This window comes from Cupressus sempervirens, chromosome 10 (genome assembly GCF_028749045.1).
Source record: "Cupressus sempervirens isolate cs-2001-9-10 chromosome 10, ASM2874904v1, whole genome shotgun sequence".
In the NCBI taxonomy this organism is placed as follows: Eukaryota; Viridiplantae; Streptophyta; class Pinopsida; order Cupressales; family Cupressaceae; genus Cupressus; species Cupressus sempervirens.
The window spans coordinates 812,080,217-812,103,107 of NC_143127.1; the positions used below are offsets into that span (position 1 = coordinate 812,080,217).

The following is a 22,891-nucleotide window of genomic DNA, read 5'->3' on the forward strand; positions in this document are numbered from 1 at the left end:
ATCAAGGATATAGCTACCTTTCGTGGATTACATCAAGTTCAACATGAGGATGTGGCCTTACAATTATTAGCAGTCTCTTTCAGAGGAAAAGCATTAATTTGGTTCAGAAGTTTAGCGGTAAATTCAGTTGCTTCATGGGAAGCATTGGGAAGCTTGTTAATCAACAAGTTTGAAGATAAGTTTGATAATCTCTCCTTGGTTGAATAGTTGACTAGCATCAAAAGACATCCTGATGAGCATAATTTTGATTTTAACTTTTGTTTTCAGCGAACTTGGGATAAAATTCCAACATCTGTTAAGCCTTCTAATGATTATGCATTCTTATTTTATTTGAAGGTTTGTAATAGTGACATTTCAATTATGATACAATCTATGGGAGGACATACTTTGCCTGATGCATTTGATATTGCTATAAGAGCTGAAAACAGCTTAATAAAAGCCAACAAGCTACCTCCTAGGCCTCCAATGCCTTATTCTGTAGAAATACAACAAATTGTATCAGGTGTTATATCACTGTTAGCTTTAATTCCACCTATGCCTGCATTAGCAACATTTAATGTGCAAGTTTCAGCAGAAGGACACGCTGCTATAGCTCCTATAAAAGAGCTAAAAAAGCAAAATTTGGATTTAATGGAGAAAAGTGATAGCATGATGCGAACTTTGCAAACTTATGGAAATGAAATAACGAATTTGAAAAGGCAACAAGGCCAATACAATAGGCCTAATCAAGCTTCCTATCAGGAAAATAGGCAATTCAATGGAGCTTCAAGATCAAACCAGCAAAGGCAAACTCAAGGACAACAAAAAAACTATGGTCAAAGAGCTAACCAACCGTACAATTACGCAACTCCTAGTAATACTAAAGAATTGGTAGTTGTTCCTCAAAACAACTATGCACATGATGAGGAGTGGTGCAATACTTGTAACGCTGGTCAATTTTGGCTTGATTGTGCACATGCGCTTGAGGCAAGAAGACGACATGTTCTTAAAGGACAACAAATAACTACTCAAGGAGAAGTTCATCATGATCAAGTGTAGTAACCAGGTAACCCGAATGCTACTCTAATGAATTTTAACGAATATGAAGGCGTCATAACAACAAATTTTGATTAAAACCAAGTTTGGAGACCTGTATCAGCGGGAACAAGGTCAAAGCCCCAGGCTGTAAATGTTCAACAAGTTGATAAGGCAAACCAACAGCAAGCTAACATTGATAAAACTCAACCAAGAGCTTCAAATGTGCAAAAGACGCAATATGTGCCAAAAGGACAACAAGCGCCAGTGCAAAAGGCGAGTATACAACCATCACAACAACAAAAGGAGTCTGCTGTACCAAAAAATCAGTCCAAGGTTAGAACACAAAATTTCAATATCGTTGAGCATTTGAAGTAGACTCATGTTCCTGTTTCCATCTGGGATGTTTTAGCAATCCCAGGTCGAAAGGATATGCTACAGGAAGCATTAGAGTCACTTACCTTATCTGATGATGCTTTAGCATAGCAAACTCTTAGAGTTTTAATGGCTGCAAATGCTAATACATCACAACAACCATCCAATATAGTTAAACCACCACCTTTTTACATTACAGTCATAATAGGCAAGTACCTTGTTCATAATTGCATGACAGATTCAGGTGCTACTAACTCAGTTATGCCAAAGAAAATTGTTGATCAGCTAGGCCTTAAATATGAACCAATTGAAAAGGGGGTAGTTCAACGAAACGAGACAACTATTGAGACAATTTGAGTTATGAGGAACATGGATTTGACATTGCATTCTTGTCCTAGTTTTTCAATGCCTATGGATATACAGATCATTGACTTACCTCCTTACTTTTTCATATGTTTATCACATGACTTCACTGCCAAAATAGGAGGTTTTGTATCTGCAGATTGGTCTCACATGCTTTGCCACTCTAGGTATGGTACTAAGATCACAATTTCATCTGAACCTATTACTAAGGATTGCTTTGAACATAATATTGTTACTACTGAAAATGAGACAATAGCTATTTTATTTGACCAAGAGGAAATTAATGCTATTCATGAGTCCAAAATGCAGATAGACAATGTTCTTGATATATTATTAGACAAATCAGCTGCTGAAAATGCTGAAATTACACAAGAACAGGTTGAAGAGCTAAGCTTGAGCAATTATGTTGTTCATGAAACTACTGATTTTTTGCCAAATGTCATGAAAAGTGCAGATGTAAGTTCGGAACAACAAGGTAATGAGGTGTGAAAATTATTTTATGATGGTTCCAATAGCAAAACAGGTGCAAGGGAAGGTTGCATGCTGATTTCACTACCAAACGAAAGGTATTATGCTTGTTTCAGATTTACATTCAGTTGTACCAAATAACGTTGCGGAATATGAAGCTTTTGTAAATGGATTAAAATGGGCCATACAGCGAGGTATCAGTTGTTTACAAGTTTTTGGTGATTCTGAATTGATTGTTAACCAAGTTAGAGGAATCCATGTTACTAAAAATAATCTGCTGAGAAGTTATAAACATGTAGTGTGGGATTTAATTGAAGGTTTTGAAGCATTTAATTTGCAATTTGTACCTAGAAATCATAATAAACATTCTGATAGACTTGTTGCAATTGGTGCACAATATGATATACTATTTGAAATCAGTAAACATAAAGGAAATAATCATGTAAAAGTTATTGTCAGACCTGTTGTACGAAATTATGGTGAAAGTTGGCAAGTTTTTGAATTTGATTAACATATTGTAAAATTTTTTAAGAGAAGAAGCTGAGTTTTCTCAGCCGAACGAGCAAAAACTACAGGATCAATATGAGGATCAAATTATTTAATTAAGGACAAATAAGATGCCCAAGGGTTTAGCAACTTTAGAATCCATTTTTAATACTGATGATCAGTTTAAAAAGATAACAGCTTGCAGATAAAGGAAGAACACTATGAAGAAATTGAAGTTGCAAAAGATAAAAACCTGAAACTTGGAAAGGTATGTTCTTCTGAAGACCATCAAATATTTGTTAATTTATGCCATGAATTCTATGATATTATTGCTTAGAATTATTCAGATTTGAAGGGATTTGATGCTAATATTCCTCAACATATCATTGAATTGGAACTTGGTGCAAAAAAGTTAGAACCTCTTATGATGAAAGAGCTGAATAAGTTAATTGAAAGCACTATTACATTCCCTATTAAGCATACTTCTTGGGTTTCAAATTTGATTCCAGTTAGGAAGAAAAATGGAGAAATCAGATTGTGTGTTGATTTTCGTGATTTAAATAGAGCTTCATTGAAGGATAGACATCCTTTATCTTCAATGGAACAAATCTTACAAGTTGTTTCAGGATCAGAATGGTTTTTATTGCTGGATGGTGTTCTCCAGCAAAAAGGGTAGTTAGACAGTTATCGGTGCGACGACGGTTGTGTCGTTTCATTGGCACTGTTTCAAATATTATAAATGCTGTGAACACTTATGTATTTGGCATCATTATCAGCATACGAAATATCATTGTTGTGTATTGAGAAACCTTTGATAATGAATAGTATTTTGCATTGATTACATGTTTTCTTTCTTGTTTGCCACGGGCTAAACATTTGGCACCGTTGCTAGCTCGAATTCGGGATAGTATGGAAGGACAAAGATAAATGGGAAGAATAGTACAAGACAACTTGGAGACAAATGACGATGGTGAAACATAAATTTTTGAAGGAGAGCACGAAGTAGCGCAAAACTTTCACATTCTGTATCCAGTAGGTTTGGAAACTTTTGTATGGAGGGAAGCCACCGAGAACGGGGTTATGATAGTGTGTGGGATGATATGCATGCGATCCCCACCGCGTACAAATTTCTAGACCAACGTCCCTGTTTGATCAGACAAGCCTACATGGCACAGAAGAGATGCCGGGAGGAAGCGGAATGCCAGGAACACCGTCAGGAGACTAAAGAAATTCTGAGAAAAGAAATGCATGGTGTCGGAAAATTGAACCATGAGCAGTTGCGCCGTAGTGTCAAGTGCATTCACAAATCTGTAATTGTCGCATAAGTCGACACATGATGTATGCAAAATAAATAAATAAAAGAGTGTTCTATTTTGATTTTCTTTTATAATGGTACTATATGCCAAATGCCCAATCTTTTGAATAAGAATAAGAATTTGAGGGAAGAAATTGACAAATTACAAATTGTGTGTCGCGAAGCCGAGCAACAATGGAGAATAAGATAACTCACTGGGGAACGGACTGAGGGGCAGCCGGAGGAATCATCTAGTGTGGTGGTCTAGCGGGGTTCATGAGGAACCAACGAAGGGTGCTTCAATTCACCGGAACAGTGAGAACGGAGCAACGATGAGTTGCTCGAGGAAACACGACATCAATTGGTAGTGCTTGAGGAGACAAAGGAGAAATTTCTACATTTATCACACACCAGTATGAGAGCGATCTTGTGAAGTTGGAGAAAAGAGGCGAGGCTGACAGAGGACATTGGGGTGAAAGGAAGTGCTGGAGCGGCACTGCACAATGGTCAGAGTAACTTGTCGAGATCAACTTCTAATCGTTCAGCGACACGAAATAGTGGTAATCAACGAGCAAGAAGCACTATGTCTCAAAAGAAAAAACTCTCGAAGTTCATGGGTAACGGGAAAGAAGACCCCATACGACATTGTCGTACATGTGAAATGATATGGACCACCAATGCGGTCACAGATGCAGATGAATGGTTGAACCAATTTCTCACCAGTTTACGGGGGGTAGCGGTGGATTGGTTCTCCGACATGGACAAGGCAAATATCTTCACATGGGATGATCTGAAGAAAGAATTCCAAGAAGAATTTTGACTGCTTTGAGATGATAATGAGATTGTAGCAGAAATGTACAACTGCAAACAAGGGAAGAAAGACACAGTTTGAGCCTACAATTGAAGGCTTAAAGATCTTCTTAGCTGGATGGGTACGCAACCAGTGGACGAACTAAAAAAATGCTGGTTTGTAGAAGGCCTTTGTGGAGCATTGAGAAGAAAAATGAAAATAGTTTCACCCACATCCTACATCGATGCATACAACCGTGCCTTAAATCTAGAAAGTGAAAGCAAAACAACAAAGAAGAAGAAGAGGAGACATAAATCTTCATCCTCCGAGAGCGATAAATCCTCCGACAAGAGTAGTAGTTCAAACAGCGAGGAGCCCAACAAGAAAGTAGAAGCACTTCAAAAAGACTTAGAACAGATCCGAAAGGAATTCAAATCCATGATGGTAACCAGTTGCTACACGGAGGAAGGAGAAATTTGGTGCACGAAATGCAAAGAGAAGGGCCATTCAAAAACAAGCGAGTCCAAAAAAGGTGATGTGTGATATCTGTTAGGTCTTAGGGCATTCTACAAAGGAATGTCCATTCAACTTGAAGATTAGGAGTCAACAGATATTGTTTACACAAGAACAACTATCCACGTCTGGCACAAACAATGAAACCCAGGGCAACAATACTACCACATCCGGTGGCTACTGGAACGACCGCCGAGGAGGACGGGGTGGGAATGACAATAGAAATCAAATACAATATGATTCCAAAGGGGGCCCCATAATCCAGTGCTAGGCATGTAATCACAGGGGCCACTTTTGCTAGAGTGCCCATAGAATGACATTCTGTAGAAATTATGTTGATCGTGTGGTCCAAGGGACCAGAAAGATGCTAATTGCTCGAAACAAGTAAATCTCATTAACATCGATGAGGAAAAGGTTCTGGTTGTCACCCACAACTAAGCTAAGTAGGCTACTTGTCCTGACCCTTGCACGGAGAAGCAAAGGCTACGGGAGGCACGGGAGCATGTAGAGAAAGCAATGAAGGCTATGAAGGAAATGAAGGATGCAATTCCTCGACGATCGGAGGGAGAAAACAACTTGGTCAATCAGATGCTACAAATGGAGGTGCCCGTCAAGAGTTCAAGACCTCTTACAAGTAGGATCGCAACTAAGGAGGACATTGCTGAATACCCACGTGCACACGACGAAGATGAAAGAACAACCAATTGTACTAGGAGGGTCCGCAATAGATCCCATGTTGTTGATATTAAGCCACGAACGTTATCCGACAGTGGTGGAGATGGGAATCCTAAGAACCATCTTGACGAACACCATTGTTGATGGTGGGTCCAGGGTAAATGTTCTTCCTGAGGTGATGTGGAGGAAATTGGGAAAGCCTTCCATGTGGCCGTCTACATTCAACCTACTTGGCACTGATCAGCAGGGGATAAAACCCCTTTGGACCTTAGTGGCTCAACAAGTAACTATCAGGATGCAACCATTCCTACTGGATTTTGTAGTAATTCCCTCAAAGAAAAAGAGATATGACGCCATTCTTGGAAGAGGATGGCTGGTGGCCGCGAAAGTAAACCATAACTAGAAGAAGAATATCCTATCAATGGAAAGTGGAGGGCAGAAGTTTTTGATTGATCTCCGAACTCAAATGGTAAGCGAAGAAACGGCCTCATCGTCGGAGTCCAATTCGGATGGAGAGCACCAGAGAGATGAAGCAAGAATGAATTAAAACAACGAAGGCGTTTTAGAGTTGAGGAGTGTTTAGAAGACGAGACAAGTTTATTGAACAAACTTTTTCATTGGCAAATGGAAGACTATAAACTCTTCCATATGTACATGCTTGGCATTGAAGAACCCGAAGATGAGGAGGTATTCCCACCACAGTTCGTGGTATATAGAGAAGGAAATGCGAAGATCAATGAGAGTCTCGCCCATTGCTTTGAAGAAAGAGATAAAATACGAAGTGTCGTCCATAGAGGTTACTAATCTCGGAGACGTGGAGAATCCAAGGAACATACTCGTGGGAGACAATTGGAATCCGGTATTGAAGGCTGTGGCATTCAAAATTTTTCTTGAGTACAAAGATGTATTCGCATGGACTTACAATGATTTAAAGGGAATCCCATTGGAGATGTGTGTCCACTGCATACAATTGGTATCCAGAGCCATACTTGTGAGGAAACACCTGTACCGAATGAACAAAAATTATGCAGCTCGCGTAGATAAGGAAATACAATGCATGCTAGAGGCTAGCATAATATTCAAGGTTCAAACAAGCAAGTAGGTGTCACCTAGTGTGATATCGATGAAGAAGGACGAGATCCAAATCCGGATATGCGTGGACTTCTGGTGCCTCAACGCGGTCAATAAAAGATCCCTTCCCAATTCTGTTCACCGACATGATTCTGGAATAAATGGTCAGACACGAGATGTATTACTTCATGGATGGATTTTCTGGCTATGACCAGCTCTCCATTGTGTTGGAAGACAAACTGAAGACTACTTTTGTGGTGGAGGATGAAGTGTATGCGTACAACCGAATGCCTTTCGGATTGTGTAATGCACTTGCCATGTTCCAGCGGATCATTTTGCACATATTCGACAAAATGTTGGTAGGCAACTTTTGTGCATTTTTGGATGATTGGTCCATTTTCAGTGGACCAGACAACCACTTAAAGGCACTTCAGGAATGTATGGAGAAGTGTTGATGGGTGAGGCTGGCATTAAATCCAAGGAAATGTCGGTTTATGGTTCCTCAGGGAAAATTGCTTGGACATATTGTTTGCAAGACATGACTAAAGACCGACCCAGATAAAGTAAGGGTGATAGTGGAAATGGAAGCCTCGAGTATCGGGAGTCAAGTCCTTTCTTAGACACATTAGGTATTATAGACGATTTATAAAGAACTATGCCTGAATTGCTCTACCCCTAAACAAGTTGACACGAAAAGGAGAACCATACATGTGCACTTTCGAGTAGGAGACTGACTTCTTAGAACTAAAGAAATAGATTGCTGGGAGCACCCATATTGGTATAGGGAGTTCCACGTCCACATGGACGAATCAAACTTCGCTATCGGTGCGACGTTGGTGTAGGCTGGTGATCATGGTCTCGATTATCCAGTGTATTTTGCAAGTCGGATACTGTCAAAAGCTGAGAGAAATTATAGTACCATTGAAAGGGAGGCTCTTGGGATGGTGTACTCGGTACAAAATTTCAGACGTTACCTGTTGGCCACACCATTTACCTTTTAAGTAGATCACCAGGCATTGATGTACCTGATGAACAAACCAATCATTCAAGGCAGAATTAACAGATGGTTGTTGCTACTACAATAATTTACCTTCACCATCATTGTGTGATGGGGGAAGAGTCATGTCATTGCCGACCAACTCTCTCGAATCAAGTCCGGGGAGCCGCTAGAAGGGGTCAATGACGACTTTCCGGATGCATACTTGTTTAGAATCGCCATTCTTTTGGAATGGTACAAGTCTATAGGGGAGTATCTGTCAACATCCCAATTTCTGAGAGAAATGTTGCCAGGCGATCAATGGAAACTAGTTCTAAGAAGCTAGACTTTTCAGCTAATAAATGGTCTTCTCTATAAGATGGGTCCTGATCAAATACTACGTTGATGTGTAATGGAGGAAGAAGTGCAAGGTGTTCTAAGAGAAGCACATGAAGGGCTGATAGGTGGCCATGTGGGACTTGACACAACAGCATGGAAGGTTCTGCTTGTCGGCTTATGGTGGCCAAACAACACATGCCAAAGAGCCGGCAAACCACTCAAGAGGGACTTCATGCCATTAAACCTGTCCCACGCCTAGGAATTATTTAAACATTGGGGACTAGACTTCTTCGGTCCCCTAAAGGTGAGGAGGTCCCCATGCTGTCGATACATAGTGGTAACCACAGAGTATCTAACAAAGTGGGTAGAAGCACGTGCACTACCTGATAATTTTACAATTAACACGGTCAAGTTCTCGTATGAACAAATCATCCACCCGATATGGTATACCTATTCAGTTGACGAGTGACAAAGGTCACTTCGTCAACCACGTGATCAAATTATTGACAACAGAATTCAAAATTTTTCATTTCTTGTCAAGTCCCTACTATCCACGAGCCAATGGCCAGGCGGAGGCCACAAATAAAATTCTAGTGGGCATCATATACAAATCCTATGGCATTGAACAGGCCGACTAGGAGAAGTTGCCTTTGACATTGTGGGCCCACCATACCACATTCAAAGTCACAACGGGACATATGCTGTTCTAGTTGATGCTTGGTAAAGAAGTGGTGGTACCGGCTGAATTTATGGTCCCGACCCTGTGAATTGCAATCGACAATAGATTGGGAGATATGGAGAGTTTACGAGAACGCCTCTACCAAATGAACAAACTGGATGAATGCAGATTAACAACGCAATGGGCAACATAAGTGGCACAAAGCCGTCGAAAAAGCATGGCATGGAAAACATTTGAAAAGTATGAGGTTTCAGCCAAGCGAACTCGTGCTTCAGTACAACGGCCGTAACGAGATAAAACCAGACAAGTTCAAGCTTAAGTAGCTAGGACCATATAAAGTGAGGGAAGTCGGCGATCCATAAAAGTGTGGACCTTGGACAGGCACGAAATTGTGGAGGCCATCAATGGATCGAAGTTAAAATTTTATCAGGAATGAGAAGGAGGCGAAGTAAGAAATAATCGCCAAATTGGACTTAGATAAATTAAAAAAAGAAGAAATAATAATATAAATAAATAAAATTTTGAGTGTTTTGTGGACACCAAGTGTCCCACAGATGCATATAGCCGCAGACACCAAGTGTCCCGTGGACATGTGGCCGAGGATACAAAGTGTCCTGTGGGTGCATGTTTTCGTGGACAGTGAGTGTTTCCTGGGGTATATTTTCGTAAAGGAAGGTGGGAAAAAATAGAATCTGTGGAGGTTGAAAAACAAAAAGAAATTGTAGCTGCAGGAGTCTCTTAAATACATGCCACGAATAGTGTTTTCCTTTGCCAAGGTTAGTTCTCGCAAGAAAGTTAGCCATAGGAGGAACAAAATTTTATGTCGAGGAGAGAAAGACAATCCGCGGTAGCAGCATTAGTGTCGACATAAAGGAAGAGCATCCTCAGGAGGAAGTCATAAGAAGAATAAGTGCTGAAGGAGAAAAGGAAGAAGCTACAGTCCACAGGAAAGGAACATATTGCACGCACATCATCTGTGGAAAGAAAAAGAAAATTTGCAGGGAAGGAAAGGCATTCAACCATGGGAACCATTGTCGGCGGAGAATCATTGTCGCAGAAGACAAAAAGAGAGAGAGTAAACCCTAACCGTTTCTTTTGGTGTTTGTGATCATTCTGATTTTGAAGTGCCCATTTTTGAGGTATTACTAAAAGATCAATTTGTTTTTTCAGCATCTATAAGTGGTATTACAGTTGCTGTTAAAAGTTTGACAACATATCAGCAAAAGGTAAATCAGCCTGCGCAACCTTTATTGCCATTTATATTACAACAAGAAGTACCACTAGTTCATCAAATGACTTGAAATTTGCCATTTGTAGCTTTTAATGTTGGCAACCCTTTACAAATTGCTGCTCATCATGATATTCCACCAGTAGCATTGAAAAGTGTGCCATATTTTACTAGTAACAATCATGTTTAAGTAGTGGAACATATCAAGGATATAGCTACCTTTCGTGGATTACATCAAGTTCAACATGAGGATGTGGCCTTACAATTATTAGTAGTCTCTTTCAGAGGAAAAACATTAATTTGGTTCAGAAGTTTAGCGGTAACTTCAATTGTTTCAGGGGAAGCATTGGGAAGCTTGTTAATCAACAAGTTTGAAGATAAGTTTGATAATCTTTCCTTGGTTGAATAGTTGACTAGCATCAAAAGACATCCTGATGAGCATAATTTTGATGTTAACTTTTGTTTTCAGCGAACTTGGGACAAAATTCCAGCATCTGTTAAGCCTTCTAATGATAATGCATTCTTATTTTATTCGAAGGCTTTTAATAGTGACATTTCAATTATGATAGAATCTATGGGAGGACATACTTTGCCTGACGCATTTGATATTGCTATAAGAGCTGAAAACAGCTTAATACAAGCCAACAAGCTACCTCCTACGCCTCTAATGCCTTATTCTGTAGAAATACAACAAATTGTATCAGATGTTATACCACCGTTAGCTTTAATTCCACCTATGCCTGCATTACCAACATTTAATGTTGAAGTTTCAGTAGAAAGACACGCTGCTATAGCTCCTATAAAAGAGCTATAAAAGCAAAATTTGGACTTAATGGAGAAAAGTGTTAGTATGATGCGAACTTTGCAAACTTATGGAAATGAAATAACGAATTTGAAAAGGCAACAAGGCCAATACAATAGGCCTAATCAAGCTTCCTATCAGGAAAATAGGCAATTCAATCGAGCTTCAGGATCAAACCAGCAAAGGCAAGCTCAAGGACAACAAAGAAACTATGGTCAAAGAGCTAACCAACTGTACAATTACGCAACTCCTAATAATACTAAAGAATTGGTAGTTGTTCCTCAAAACAACTATGCACATGATGAGGAGTGGTGCAATACTTGTAACGCTGGTCATTTTTGGCTTGATTGTGCACATGCAATTGAGGCAAGAAGACGAGATGTTCTTAAAGGACAACAAATAACTACTCAAGGAGAAGTTCATCATGATCAAGTGCAGTAACCAGGTAACCCGAATGCTACTCTAATGAATTTTAACGAAGATTAAGGTGTTATAACAACAAATTTTGGTTAAAACCAAGTTTGGAGACCTGTATCAGCGGGAACAAGGTCAAAGCCCTAGGTTGTAAATGTTCAACAGCAAGTTGATAAGGCAAACCAACAGCGAGCTAACATTGATAAAACTCAACCAAGAGTTTCAAATGTGCAAAAGACGCAATATGTGCCAAAAGGACAACAAGCACCAGTGCAAAAGGCGAGTATACAACCATCACAACAACAAAAGGAGTCTGCTGTACCAAAAAATCAGTCCAAGGTTAGAACACAAAATTTCAATATCGTTGAGCATTTGAAGTAGACTCATGTTCTTGTTTCCATGTGGGATGTTTTAGCACTCCCAGGTCAAAAGGATATGCTACAGGAAGCATTACAGTCACTTACCTTATCTGATGATGCTTTAGCATAGAAAACTCCTTGAGTTTTAATGGCTGCAAATGCTAATACATCACAACAACCATCCAATATAGTTAAACCACCACCTTTTTACATTACAGTCATAATAGGCAAGTATCTTGTTCATAATTGCATGACAGATTCAGGTGCTACTAGCTCAGTTATGCCAAAGAAAATTGTTTATCAGCTAGGCCTTAAATATGAACCAATTGAAAAGAGGGTAGTTCAACGAAATGAGACAAGTATTTAGACAATTTGAGTTATGAGGAACATGGATTTGACCTTGCATTCTTGTCCTAGTTTTTCAGTCCCTATGGATATACACATCATTGACTTACCTCCTTACTTTTTCATATGTTTATCACATGAGTTCACTGCCAAAATAGGAGGTTTTGTATCTACAGATTGGTCTCACATGCTTTGCCACTCTAGGTATGGTACTAAAATCACAATTCCATCTGAACCTATTACTAAGGATTGCTCTGAAAATAATATTGTTACTATTGAAAATGAGACAATAGCTATTTTATTTGACCAAGAGAAAATTAATGCTATTCATGAGTCCAAAATGCAGATAGACAATGTTCTTGATATATTATTAGACAAATGAGCAGCTGAAAATGCTAAAATTACAGAAGAACAAGTTGAAGAGCTAAGTTTGAGCAATTATGTTGTTCATGAAACTACCGATTTTTTGCCAAATGTCATGAAAAGTGCAGATGTAAGTTCGGAACAACAAGGTAATGAGGTGTGGAAATTATTTTATGATGGTTCCAATAGCAAAACAGGTGCAAGGGGAGGTTGCATGCTGATTTCACGAGCAAACGAAAGGTATTATGCTTCTTTCAGATTTACATTCAGCTGTACCAATATTGTTGCGGAATATGAAGCTTTTGTAAATAGATTAAAATGGGCCATAAAGCGAGGTATCAGTTGTCTACAAGTTTTTGGTGATTCTGAATTGATTGTTAACCAAGTTAGAGGAATCCATGTTACTAAAAATGATCTGCTGAGAAGTTATAAACATGTAGTGTGGGATTTAATTGAAAGTTTTGAAGCATTTAATTTGCAATCTGTATCTAGAAATCATAATAAACATTCTGATAGACTTGTTGCAATTGGTGCACAATATGATATACCGTTTGAAATCAGTAAAATTAAAGGAAATAATCATGTAAAAGTTATTGTCAGATCTGTTGTACGAAATTATGCTGAAAGTTGGAAAGTTTTTGAATTTGATTAACATATTGTAAATTTTTTAAGAGAAGAAGCTGAGTTTTCTCAGCCTAACGAGCAAAAACTACAGGATCAATATGAGGATCAAATTATTTAATTAAGGACAAATAAGATGCCTAAGGGTTTAGCAACTTTAGAATCCATTTTTAATAATGATGATCAGTTTAAAAAGATAATAGCTTGCAGATAAAGGAAGAACACTATGAAGAAATTGAAGTTGCAAAAGATAAAAAGCTGAAACTTGGAAAGGTATGTACTCCTGAAGACCATCAAACATTTGTTAATTTATGCCATGAATTCTATGATATTATTGCTTAGAATTATTCAGATTTGAAAGGATTTGATGCTAATGTTCCTCAACATATCATTGAATTGGAACGTGGTGCAAAAAAGTTAGAACCTCTTATGATGAAAGTGTTGAATAAGTTAATTGAAAGCACTATTACATTCCCTATTAAACATACTTCTTGGGTTTCAAATTTGGTTCCAGTTAGGAAGAAAAATGGAGAAATCAAATTGTGTGTTGATTTTCGTGATTTAAATAGAGCTTCATTGAAGGATAGACATCCTTTATCTTCAATGGAACAAATCTAACAAGTTGTTTTAGGATCAGAATGGTTTTCATTGCTGGATGGTGTTCTCCAGCAAAAAGGGTAGTTAGACAGCTGTCGGTGCGATGACGGTTGTGTCGTTTCATTGGCACTGTTTCAAATATTATAAATGCCGTAAACACTTATGTATTTGGCATCATTATCAGTATATGAAATATCATTGTTGTGTATCGAGAAACATTTGATAATGAATAGTATTTTGCATTGATTACATGTTTTCTTTCTTGTTTGCCACAGGCTGAACATTTGGCACTGTTGCTAGCTCGAATTCGGGATAGTATGGAAGGACAAAGATAAATGGGAAGAATAGTACAAGACAACTGGGAGACAAATGATGACGGTGAAACATAAATTTTTGAAGGAGAGCATGAAGCAGCGCAAAACTTTCACATTCTGTATCAAGTAGGTCTGGAAACTTTCGTATGGAGGGAAGGCACCGAGAGTGGGGTTATGACAGTGTGTGGGATGATATGCATGCGAGCCCCACGCGTACAAATTTCTAGACCAACTTCCCTGTCTGATCAGATAAGCCTACATGGCACAGAAGAGATGCCGGGAGGAAGCGGAATGCAAGGAACACCGTCAGGAGACTGAAGAAATTCTGAGGAAAGAAATCCAAGGTGTCGGAAAATTGAACCATGAGCAGTTGCGCCGTAGTGTCAAGTGCATTCACAAATCTGTAATTGTCGCATAAGTCGACACATGATGTATGCAAAATAAATAAATAAAAGAGTGTTCTATTTTGATTTAATTTTATAATGGTACTATATGCCTAATGCCCAATCTTTTGAATAGGAGTAAGAATTTGAGGAAAGAAATCGACGAATTACAAATTGTGTGTGGCGAAGCCGAGCAATAACGAGAATAAGACAACTCACTGGGGAACGGACTGAGGGGCAGCTGGAGGAATCATCTAGTGTGGTGGTCTAGCAGGGTTCACGAAGAACCAACGAAGGGTGCTTCAATTCATTGGAATAGTGAGGACGGAGCAACTATGAGTTGCTTGAGGAAACACGACATCAATTGGCAGTGCTTGAGGAGACAAAGGAGAAATTTCTACATTTATCACACACCACTACGAGAGCGATCTTGTGAAGTAGGAGAAAAGAGGTGAGGCCGACAGAGGACATTGGGGCGAAAGGAAGAGTTAGAGCGGCACTACACAATGGTCAGAGTAACTCGTCGAGATCAACTTCTAATCGTTCAGCGACATGAAATAGTGGTAATCAACGGGCAAGAAGCATTATGTCTCAAAACAAAAAACTCTCGAAGGTCATGGGTAACGGGAAAGAAGATCCCGTATGACATTGTCGTACATGTGAAACGATATGGACCACCAACGCGGTCATAGATGCAGATGAATGTTTGAACCAATTTCTCACCAGTTTACGGGGGGTAGCGGTGCATTGGTTCTCCGACATGGACAAGGCAAATATCTTCACATGGGATGATCTGAAGAAAGAATTCCAAGCAGAATTTTGACTGCTTTGAGATGATAATGAGATTGTAGCAGAAATCTACAACAACAAACAAGGGAAGAAAGACACAGTTTGAGCCTACAATTGAAGGCTTAAAGATCTTCTTAGCTGGATGGGTATGCAACCGGTGGACGAACTAAAGAAATGCTGGTTTGTAGAAGGCCTTTGCGGAGCATTGAGAAGAAAAATGAAAATAGTTTCACCCACATCCTACATCGATGCATACAACTGTGCCTTAAATCTAGAAAGTGAAAGCAAAACAACAAAGAAGAAGAAGAGGAGACATAAATCTTCATCCTTTGAGAGCGATAAATTCTCCGACAAGAGTAGTAGTGCAGACAGCGAGGAGCCCAACAAGAAAGTAGAAGCACTTCAAAAAGACTTGGAACAGATCTGAAAGGAATACAAATCCATGATGGTAACTAGTGGCTATACGGAGGAAGGAGAAATTTGGTGCACAAAATACAAAGAGAAGGGCCATTCAAAATGAGCGTGTCCAAAAAAGGTGATGTGTGATATCTGTTAGGTCTTAGGGCATTCTACAAAGGAATGTCCATTCAACCTGAAGATTAGGAGCCAACAGATATTGTTTACACAAGAACAACTATCCACGTCTGGCACAAACAATGAAACCCAGGGCAACAATACTACCACATTTGGTGGTTACTGGAACGACCGTCGATGAGGATGGGGTGGGGATGACAATAGAAATCAAATACAATATGATTCCAAAGGGGGTCCCATAATCTAGTGCTAGGCATGTAACCACAGGGGCCACTTTGCTAGAGTGCCCAAAGAATGACATTCTGCAAAAATTATGTCGATGGTGTGGTCGAGGGGACCACAAAGATGCTAATTGCTCGAAACAAGTAAATCTCATTAACATCGATGAGGAAAACGTTTTGGTTGTCACCCACAACTAAGCTAAGTAGGCTACCTGTCCTGACCCTCGCACGGAGAGGCAAAGGCTGCGGGAGGCACGGGAGCATGTAGAGAAAGCAATGAAGGCTATGAAGGCAATGAAGGATGCAGTTCCTCAACGATCGGAGGGAGAAAACAACTTGGTCAATCAGATGCGACAAATGGAGGTGCCCGTCAAGAGTTCAAGACCTCTTACAAGTAGTATCGTAACTAAGGACGACATTGCTGAATACCCACGCGCACACGACGAAGATGAAAGAACAACCAATTGTACTAGGAGGGTCCGCAATAGATTCCATGTTGTTGACAGTAAGCCACGACCATTATCCGACAGTGGTTGAGATGGGAATCCTAAGAACCATCTTGACGGACACTATTGTTGATGGTGGGTCCAGGGTAAATGTTCTTCCCGAGGTGATGTGGAGGAAATTGGGAAAGCCTTCCATGTGGCCGTCTACATTCAACCTACTTGGCATTGATCAGCAGGGGATAAAACCCGTTTGGACCTTAGTGGCTCAACAACTATCAGGATGCAACCATTCGTGCTGGATTTCGTAGTAATTCCCTCAAAGAAAAAGAGATATGACGCCATTCTTGGAAGAGGATGGCTGGTGGCCGCGAAAGTAAACCATAACTAGAAGAAGGATATCCTGTCAATGGAAAGTGGAGAGCAGAAGTTTTTGATTGATCTCCGAACTCAAATGGTAAGCGAAGAAACGACCTCGTTGTCGGAGTCCAAGTCGGATGGAGAGCACCAGAGAGATGAAGCAAGAATGAATCCAAACAACGAAGGCGTTTTAGAGTTGGAGGAGTGTTTAGAAGACGAGACAAGTTTATTGAACAGACTTTTTCATTGGCAAATGGGAGACTATAAACTCTTCCATATGTACATGCTTGGCATTGAAGAACCCGAAGATGAGGAGGTATTCCCACCATAGTTCGTGGTATATAGAGAAGGAAATCCGAAGATCAATGAGAGTCTTGCCCATTGCTTTGAAGAAAGAGATAAAATACGAAGTGTCATCCATAGAGGTTACTAATCTTGGAGACGTGGAGAATCCAAGGAACATACTCATGGGAGATGATATGAACCCGGTATAGAAGGCCGTGGCATTCAAAATTTTTCTTGAGTACAAAGATGTATTCGCATGGACTTACAATGATTTAAAGGGAATCCCATTGGAGATGTGTGTCCACCGCATACAATTGGTATCCGGAGCCATACTTGTGAGGAAGCACCTGTACCGAATGAACAAAAATTATGTAGCTCGCGTAGATGAGGAAATACAATGCATGCTAGAGGCCGACATAATATTCAAGGTTCAAACAAGCAAGTGGGTGTCACCTAGTGTGATATCGATGAAGAAGGACGAGATCTAAATCCGGATATGCATGGACTTCCGGTGCCTCAACGCGGTTAATAAAAGATCCCTTCCCAATTCTGTTCACCGACATGATTCTAGAAGAAATGGTCAGACACGAGATGTATTACTTCATGGATGGATTTTCTGGCTATGACCAGATCTCCATTGTGTTGGAAGACAAACTAAAGACTACTTTTGTGGTGGAGAATGAAGTGTATGCGTACAACCGAATGCCCTTCGGATTGTGTAATGCACTTGCCATGTTCTCGCAGATTATTTTGCACATATTCGACAAAATGTTGGTAGGCAACTTTTGCCCATTTTTGGATGATTGGTCCATTTTCAATGGACCAGACAACAATTTGAAGGCACTTCAGCAATGTATGGAGAGGTGTTGATGGGTGAGGCTGGCATTAAATCCAAGGAAATGTTGGTTCATGGTTCCTCAGGGAAAATTGCTCGGACATATTGTTTGCAAGACAGGACTAAGGACCAAAGTAACAAGAATCGGAATTGGATCGGAATCGGCAAGGCCGAATCGAATCGTGAATCGGCAATGAATTGGCGATGAATCGGCAAATTTGAAAACACCCTTTAAATTTAAAGATTTTAACAATTTAAAACTTATTTAATGCACCCTTTATTGAATATAACTTAAACACACTATAACATCATCAAATAGAAGTTAAAACTTAACATACATAAACATGGAACATAAAATCCATCACATATGTAACTATGTTATCTAAAATGTAAATTGTAGGCTAGCTGAAGTAAATAGAAATCAAATGATCACAATGATTTAAATCATAGAATGTATGTAAGATGATCCATAAGACATCAAATCATAAATGTATGTAGGAATCTAAGATGAAGATCCATGAAAGTTTGAAACATATGTCTATCAATGATTCAGTATCAATATTTGTAAACAAAATATAAAAACAAGGCTCCAGCTCAAGCCTCAGACTCATAGTCATCATCATCATCCTCAACATCATCTTGAAGCTCGGCTGCAGCCTCAGCCTCAGCCTCAGAGTATCCAGTCTGCCTAGTAGCAAGGCGTCTAATGTAGGTCCTAGAGAACTGTTGAGCCATATCTCCCGCATTTAAGATGGGCTCATGAACGTCGCTAGGGCCTGTGCCTGTGCGTGCACGTGTGCGTCTACCAATGCCTGAAGAACGTGCTCTAGCTGCCTCAGCCTCTATATCCACCTGGTCAACCCACACACGGTCTTCCTCAATGAAGACTGGATCCACAACCTCTGTGAGCCACTCTGATTCTGGATCAATCTCCTCCAGAATGATCAGAGAGGAGTCAGTGCCCAAAATCTGTCTGATCCTAAGACGGAGGTTGTAATGAACAAAGACAATATCATTCAACTTCTGCACTGTCAACTTGTTTCTCCTCTTCGAATGGATGTGCTCGAACATGGACCAACTGCGCTCACATCCAGAAGCGCTGCTTGGCTGACTCAGAATATGAATGGCAATTTTTTGAAGTTTTGGGGTTGTGGCCCCAAACATTTGCCACCATCTATCTGCAATAAGGGAAAAATTGAAAATAGAAACAATTAGTCTCATTTACAAATTACAAGTTAACTCTAAAATTACATAATCAACTTTAAGATTAGAATCTAGATTCATGAACATTGAATATATTATTTAATTTTTACTTGGCTGTAGTGTTGTCTCAGCATTTATGGCCATCCTGCCAGAGAAAAGTGGCCCCTCTTTATTGTTGAACTGGTCTAGCTCAACAATCGCAGCAGCGCTATCTTCATCGCTACTCAACCTCTGAATCACTGTGTATAAGCCAGTGAGAACCTCCGCATCCGCCTTGAACTCAGGACGGAAACGATATGCCGGATTCAGAAAGTAAGCTGCTGCATGGATGGGTCGATGGAGCTGATTCTGCCATCTCCTATCGATGATGTCCCAAATAGGGCCATACCTCTCCTGCACTCCTGCATATTGGGCTCTGATGGCTTCCTTGGCCCTATCCATGCCCTCATAAATGTAGCCCATAGAGGGCTTCTCCCCATCAGCAGTTCGTAGCAAAGCTACAAGGGGCTCAGTGACCTACATATAAAGTAAAACAAAAAACTTGAGTCAAAACTTAAATATAAAATAATATAACTTAAAGTAAAAGTAAAATACTAAATGTTAAATTGCAATAAATTTACCTGCAGGATTTCTCTAGCGGGTTTCCAAAAACCATCTTCATCAAATATGCAATCCGCCACATCTATCTCTATAGTGGTCGTAGCATAGGAAGAGGAAATCCACTCCCGCCCAACAAACATGCTCCTCAATTCATCCCTTGATGTCAACAAGGACTGCAAAGTGATGAAATTCAAGGCAAACCTCGTGATACCTAGGCGAGCTAACTCTTTGCCTTCTGTGTACTTCCTCATTGTGCTAAGGACAAATGAATGATTATAAATGAATTTGCATATGTTTTTTGCCCTTTCCACACATGACTTGACAAACTCAAGTTTGCCAATTTCCTCCAACATGAGGTCAATGCAATGTGCCGCACAAGGGGACCAAAATATGGTGGGGTGCCTCTCCATCAAAAGTTTACCTACAACAATTTTAAGTCAATTAGAAATTCAAATTTCAAAATTCAAATAAATTTATTTTCAAAACTTGAAAAGTTAAAAGTTTACCTGCAGCAACATAACTTGCTGCATTATCCGTCACCACCTGGATCACATTTTGTTCTCCCACCTCTGCTATGACTTCCTCAATAGCCTCACATAAGTATGTGGCATTTTTTACATGTGCGGAAGCATCAATGGATTTGATGAACATGGTATATCCTACAAGTAACAAAACAACGAATTAGAATATTAAAATTAAATGGATCATCAACAAATTAGCATTCAACAAATCAAAATTTACAATTATGTATGTAGGAAAGTAGAATGATCAATTACCTCCACAGGAAACAAGAAAATTGAGGAGTGTTCTATTCCTCCTATCTGTCCAACCATCAGTCATGATGGTGCAACCCTTTGCAATCCACTCCTTTCGGTTCTCCTCGAGCTTAGCCCTCATGTCCTCTACCATCTCATCCAAGAGGTATCCGCTCAACTCAGCCTCAGTTGGGGCTTTAAACCTCGAACCACAAATAGCAACCGCATCTATCATGTTTTGCCAATAAGAAGCCCTGTCACAAATAAAAATTTAGATGTCAAAGACTCAAATTATAAAGCAAGTAAATATAATTAAAGTTTTACTTTTACTTTTAATTTTAACTTTAAAGAAAACAACGAAAAAAGAATCAATTACCTGGCTGCAATAAATGGAATGTTGCAAAAGTACCAAAATTTGCATATCTCCTTTCTGGTAGCATCATGAATTTCCTTGTTCAAACCCATGCCCTCAAGCGTGGGTTGGGAACTAGGAGTAGTGCGGGGCACAAAATAACTATCCATTCTTTTTTTCGCACTCTAGGCTGCAATAGGTTGGTGTGGGACTTTGTCTCAGTATGTGACCGACTAGCACTAGCACGAGCAGAAGAACTAGAATAAAAAGGAGGCCTAGAAGAACCCTCTCCAACACAACCTACAGATGCAGAAGCTGATGCAGATGCAGATGTGAATGCGGCTACAGATGCGGATGCAGGAACATGGGAGCCAATACCCCTTAACCCTTCAAGTTGCATTTTCCTATTGGCTTTGTCTTTTTCAATTTTTTCTAATGCCATTAAGCAAGTGCGTTTTGCCTCAGGAGTTTGGTGAGTGCAAATTATAACACCGTGTCCAGGTATAGCAGCAATGTGGTATTTCAATCTATAAATACCCCTAGAAGTTATTTTTTCTTTACAAAAAATACATTTTGTTTGATATTTGGTTCTTCCAGGAAACTCTTCGTTATATTTCCAACATTCATCTTTTCTACCCATTGCGAATTTGCAAAAAATGAAAGCAAAGGCTGCTGCAATAAAAATTTATATGTAAAATATCAAAGTTTGAAGCTAATAAAAGCTACAAAACAACAAACCCTAGTTTGCAACTTAGTAAAAATAAAGAACATTCAAGATCTAAACTAAAAATCTTGAAAACTATAAAAATTTAACAAAAAATGCATAATACACTAACATGCAAAAAAAAAAAGAGCACTTACCTCTTGCAAATGAGTTGAGGAGTGTTGAGATTGGCTCCCTAATGCTCCCAATGCAATTGATGGCCTCCCCAAATGGATTGTTGATCTCTTTTGTGCTCTTTCTTCTTGCCGGTTAGAAAGCTATGGCTTTTCTTTTCTCTTCTTCTCTCTCACTTTTGCTCTCTTCTACTCATGTTAAACAAATAGAAGGCCCTTTAGGGTTATAACAAAGAGAATAGCTCAAAAAAAAAGTAAAAAAAAAAGCAATTTTTTAAAATTTTACAACTCTATACTTTATTGGCCTCAGGTGATTCATGCCGATTTTTCTAGGCGATTCATGTTATTTTTTGGATGAATTGCCTGAATCGCCGATTCAGGCGATTCACTTGAAGAAATCGGCAATGGCGATTTCCGACTCCAAAAAAATCGCCACTGCTGAATCTAATCGCTGAATCGCCGATTCAGGCGATTTTATGGTGATTCTCGTTACTCTACTAAGGACCGATCCCTAGATAAAGTAAGGGTGATAGTGGAAATGGAAGCCCCGAGTATTTGGAGTCAAGTCCTTTCTTAGACACATTAGGTATTACAGACGATTTATAAAGAACTATGCCTGAATTTCTCTACCCATGGACAAGTTGACACGAAAAGGAGAACCATACATGTGCACTTTCGAGTAGGAGACTGACTTCTTACAACTAAAGAAATAGATTGCTGGGAGCACCCATATTGGTGTATCCAAATTGGTATAGGGAGTTCCACGTCCACATGGACGAATCAAACTTCGCTATCAGTGCCACGTTGGTGCAGACTAGTGATCATGGTCTCGATTATCCAGTGTATTTTGCAAGTTGGATACTATCAAAAGTTGAGAGAAATTATATTACCATTGAAAGGGAGGCTCTTAGGATGGTGTACTCGGTACAAAAGTTCAGACATTACCTGTTGGCCACAATATTTACCTTTTAAGTGGATCACCAGGCATTGATGTACCTGATGAACAAACCAATCATCCAAGGTAGAATTAACAGATGGTTGTCGCTACTACAATAATTTACCTTCACCATCATTGTGTGATGGGGGAAGAGTCATGTCATTGCCGACCAACTCTCTCGAATCAAGTCCGGGGAGCCGCTAGAAGGGGTCAATGACGACTTTTCGGATGCATACTTGTTTAGAATCGCCATTCTTTTGGAATGGTACAA

At 39.6% G+C, this 22,891-nt stretch overlaps 1 protein-coding gene across 1 annotated transcript; it reads right to left on the minus strand.

Annotated features, from left to right (window-relative positions):
- Positions 1–17,550: 17,550 nt before the first annotated feature.
- On the minus strand, positions 17,551–20,518 carry LOC149536413 (uncharacterized). The gene is made up of 3 exons (XM_089806283.1): positions 20,246–20,518; positions 19,941–20,160; positions 17,551–17,650 (listed from the first exon to the last, which is right to left on the minus strand). Exons 1-3 carry the CDS (start codon positions 20,388–20,390, stop codon positions 17,551–17,553), a joined length of 465 nt encoding a protein of 154 aa, XP_089662409.1. The 5' UTR covers positions 20,391–20,518.
- Positions 20,519–22,891: the final 2,373 nt, after the last annotated feature.